Genomic DNA, 4,235 nt, shown 5'->3' with positions numbered 1-4,235 from the left:
GAGGAAGAGGAGGAGGAGAAGGAGGACGAACACAAAGGAAGACCAAACAATAACCAATCTTTAGGTCCTTACTAGGAGGCTGTTTGGGGGGTAACTATTCTATATTAACTGCTAGTGGGACGAGACAGGAGGAGGAGGAGGAGGAGGAGGAGGAGGAGGAGGAGGAGGAGGAGGAGGAGGAGGAGTATAGCGACGAATAGACGAAGAGGACTATGGAGACAATGAGAAGACAAGAAGGAGGAGAAGAAGCAGAAAGAAAAAGAGAAGAAGGAGAAGAAGAAATATAGAAAAGAGAAGGAGGAGACGAAGACAAGGACGAGAGGTACGAGGAGGAGGAGGACGCGGGCAAGGACGAGGGCGAGGACGAGGAGTACGGACAAGGGCGAGGCTGTGAGTGATGGGGCGGTGTACTGATCAAGGTTCCATATACTCGTACAGGCGGTAATTGAGGCAATATCATGTTTTTTTTTTTTCTCCGTCTCATTCTCAATAATATCACAGGTTATTTTACGTTAATTTTGCCACGTGGGGAAAGGAGACGTATTTTTTTTTATTATACGTATTTTCTTCTTTACTTCTTTATTTGTAATTTTGGGTGTGGTTGACGTCTTTGTTAAGTCTCGAAAAGAAATGAAAGGATAAACAGATAAATACATAAATAAACAAATAAATATGTAAGCAACTAACTGACTGACTGACTAACTAATTCACTGAATGACTGGCTGGCTGACTGAATAAACTAACTAAATAAATAAACAAATAAACACTTTCTATGTAATAAACTCTTTCTACGTACTTGTAATTCATTTCTTTCCTTATAAAAATAATAATGAAAACACATAAAAAAAAACGGAATTGCAGAAAGGAAGTAAGACTGATCAACTGAGCCAATTCAAAAGGGAAGATAAGGACAACACATACTGAGGATACCCTTTAAATATAGCTGAGGCGGAGCTGACCAGACACCATTTAAATACACCCACACGGAGGAAACGATTATGTAAATAACACGAGAATCTAGAGTGATATAATACAGGTAAAGGTGACTGTATGGCTTGAAAGTAGCGTTGTACTTCACTGACTGACTGACTGACTGACTGACTGACTACGTGACTGATGAAGTTGCTGGGGATTTTGACTCTGACTGACGGTATAATTAGCTGACTGATTCAATGTTTGGTTGGCTGACTTACTGACTGCGTAACTGACTGATTAAATGACTGACTGATTGGCTACGTGACTGACGGGAACGACTAGCCGATATTGACTGCCTGAGTGCATAATTAACTAACTGATTTACTGATTGGCTACCAAATTAAGTGAATGATTGACTGATTAAGTGCATGACTGACTGACTGAAAGGAAATTCAACAAAATGACGAAGTGATGGAGTGTCTGACTGACTGACCAACTTACTGACTTACCGAGGCTTATGACTGACGCTTCAGACTGTTCACTTCGTAGACGCAAATTATGTATTTCTTCTGTCGTACTTGGTGGTGGTGGTGGTGGTGGTGGTGGTGCAGGAAACAATCTTTGTACATAGAACACTCCGGAAGGGGAGGAGGAGAGGGAAGATGGGAGAGAGGAGAGAGAAAGAGGAAATGGGCGGATATTAGAACTATGGGGGTGAGTTGGAGGGGATGGGGAGTGGGGAGACCCGACAGTTTGGCGCCAAAGGTCTCCCCACTTCCCCATTCTCTCTCTCTCTCTCTCTCTCTCTCTCTCTCTCTCTCTCTCTCTCTCTCTCTCTCTCTCTCTCTCTTTTGTGAGTTGTTTCACCTCCTCTCAGTTATGTCACCGCCTCCTCCTCCCCTTCCTCCAGCATCCTTTACAGAGAACCAGTTACAGTACTAGCACACACACACACACACACACACACACACACACACACACACACACACACACACACACACACACACACACACAAAAAAAAAAAAAAAAAAAAAAAAAAAAACACGTGGGCGTCTCTCATGCTTACGTTGGGTTAGGTAATATCAAAGTGAGTTTTATTTATTTTTTTTCATTTTTATTGGCTCGTTGGTCACAGAGGACACATCCAGAGAACATCAGTACACGACGTACCTTCTGGGTCGAGTGTGTTATCATTGTTTGAGCATTCTATAGTTTCCATTTTTATTATTATTATTATTATTATTATTATTTTCTGCTCCGTGTAATTTTGAGTATTAATTTTGTCCCAGCTTTTATATTTAGAAAAAAAAAAAGTAAAAAAAAAGTTACTTATAAACAGTTTTCTTGATCACAGAACTCCAACATGTGTGAGTTATGGTGTGTTGACTCATCAGTGTTGAGCAGTGTGGGGTGAGCGATGAGTTGGTGAGGGACAGGCTGGGAGGAATGAAAGTCGAGGTAGGAAACTCATACATATTCATTCCAAAGACATAAGTTACACACAACCTTGAAACACGCGCCCACGAGGACTAATGTCGCGGGTTAACAACAACCAAGTGGTCAATACTGAGCCTTGAGCGGGTTGAGCACCATTAGTTGTGGGGGACAAAGAGGTGGGGGGGTGGGGGACAATGAGAGGGGCGTCTGCCCCTTCTCCCAGCGTAGCATCACACCCGTGCCGGCGGGTGCGACTCTTGTGGTCGTCTGCGGCCCCTGCAGCATCAGACGTCACAGGAACTTGTCCTCAGGAGAACTCCCTCCCGCGGCCTCGGCATCTCAGTAGACGTAGTACTCCTCGGAGGAGTCTGAGGTGGCGCTGAAGTAGGATGAGTCGGAGATGGACCTGATGAGCGGCGTCTTGTCGTCCGTGCCGGTGATGAGGCCAGCCTTCTCGGGATCAGTCTGTGCCAGGCTGTGGTGAATCTTTGTGTAGATGCCGGTGCTGGGCCGCCGCCGCGCCGTGCAGCACATGTTAAGGATGAAGAACACGGCCACCAGCAGGTGCAGTACAGTCACGAACACCGTGGCCCAGCTGAAGCCTACCAGGTCGAAGAGTGCGCCGGCAGCAGAGGGCCCGATGAAGGCACCGAGGGCGAAGGTGGAGGTCCACATGCCGGACACGAGGCCGTAGGTCTGGATGTCGTCGGGGAAGCCGTTGAGCACGGCGTCGCGGTGAGCACTAGTGAACGTGGCCACCAGCTCAGCGCCGAACCCGGTGCCGTGCAGCACGAGCGCCACGATGCAGATGGGCAGTGTGGTGGGGATGGGTAGGAAGGGCGCGGGGCCAATCAACGTGAAGGAGGTTACCACCACGAAGGCCCCGAAGATGACCACGATGCGCGGGTTGATGATCTTGTCGCAAAGGAAGCCCCACACGGGAGCGAAGAGGCCGTAGGGTAGCGCCGTTCAGCACGAACATGAGGCCCAGCTGGAAAGGCGACAGTTGCAGGGGGGCGCAGGTGGGGCTCCAGCGTGGCCTGCATGAAGCCGATGCTGATGGAGGAGGCCATGATGGCGTAGGCGGCAAGAGCGATGGCGGGGATCTTGATGAGCTGGAGCATGCTGCCGGTGTTCTCTTCCTCACCCTTGCTTTCGTTGGTGTACGATGGTAGGATGCAGTAGGTGAGCGTGGCGGCTGCCAGCAACATGCAACCCAGGGAGACGAAGGGAAGCGTGTAGCCTCCGAGCTCGAACAGCGCGCCGCCCAGAGTGGGGCCCACGATCATGCCCAGACCGAAGCAGGTTTCCAGGCAGGCGAAGGTGGCGCCCACGTTCTCCGGGAATTCCTTCGCAATGATGCTGAAGGAGGCGGTGAGGAAGCCGGAGTTGCCCATCGCTTCAACGATGCGGATGGCGAAGGACAGGCCGATGAAAGCATTGCAGTCGTTGATGCGGTCCAGGAAGCCGAAGAGGATGCAGGTAGAAGCCGTGGTGAAGATGCCAGCGTTGAACATGAACTTGGGCCCAATCTTGTAGAGGTAGTTGCCGTAGATGGGACTAACGATGAACACTGTCAACTCGAAGATGCCGAACACGAACCCATACTGAGTCGGGGTCGCGCCCTTAGACTCGGCCATCATGGGGTAGAAGGGCGCCCTGAAGGGAGACGCAGACGGCACTGCAGAAGTCGGCGATGGCGAAGACGATGAGGGTGAGCCACTGTTGACGCGTGTAGGCCATTTTGATGATGGTGTGTGTAACTTGGCAGACGAGGACGGGAGCGAATGGGCAGAGTCAGGATGGGGCAAGTAGAAGAGTAAGAGGTCGACTACTGTGACCACCCTGGCTCCCGGGCGAACTGCAAGGCGGGTGAGGGGCCG

General features: G+C 49.8%; 1 protein-coding gene across 1 annotated transcript; it reads right to left on the bottom strand.

The window, feature by feature from the left end:
- Positions 1-2,374: 2,374 nt before the first annotated feature.
- On the bottom strand, positions 2,375-4,235 carry LOC135109119 (MFS-type transporter SLC18B1-like). The gene is given in 4 exon segments (XM_064020202.1): positions 2,375-3,315; positions 3,317-3,367; positions 3,369-4,010; positions 4,012-4,235. Coding segments are annotated over 4 exon segments (1,401 nt in total). The 5' UTR covers positions 4,096-4,235; the 3' UTR covers positions 2,375-2,691.

Source organism: Scylla paramamosain, chromosome 18 (genome assembly GCF_035594125.1).
Source record: "Scylla paramamosain isolate STU-SP2022 chromosome 18, ASM3559412v1, whole genome shotgun sequence".
NCBI lineage: Eukaryota > Metazoa > Arthropoda > Malacostraca > Decapoda > Portunidae > Scylla > Scylla paramamosain.
The sequence above is the reverse complement of the archived record's forward strand: the minus strand, read 5'-3'. Positions and strand labels throughout refer to the sequence as shown.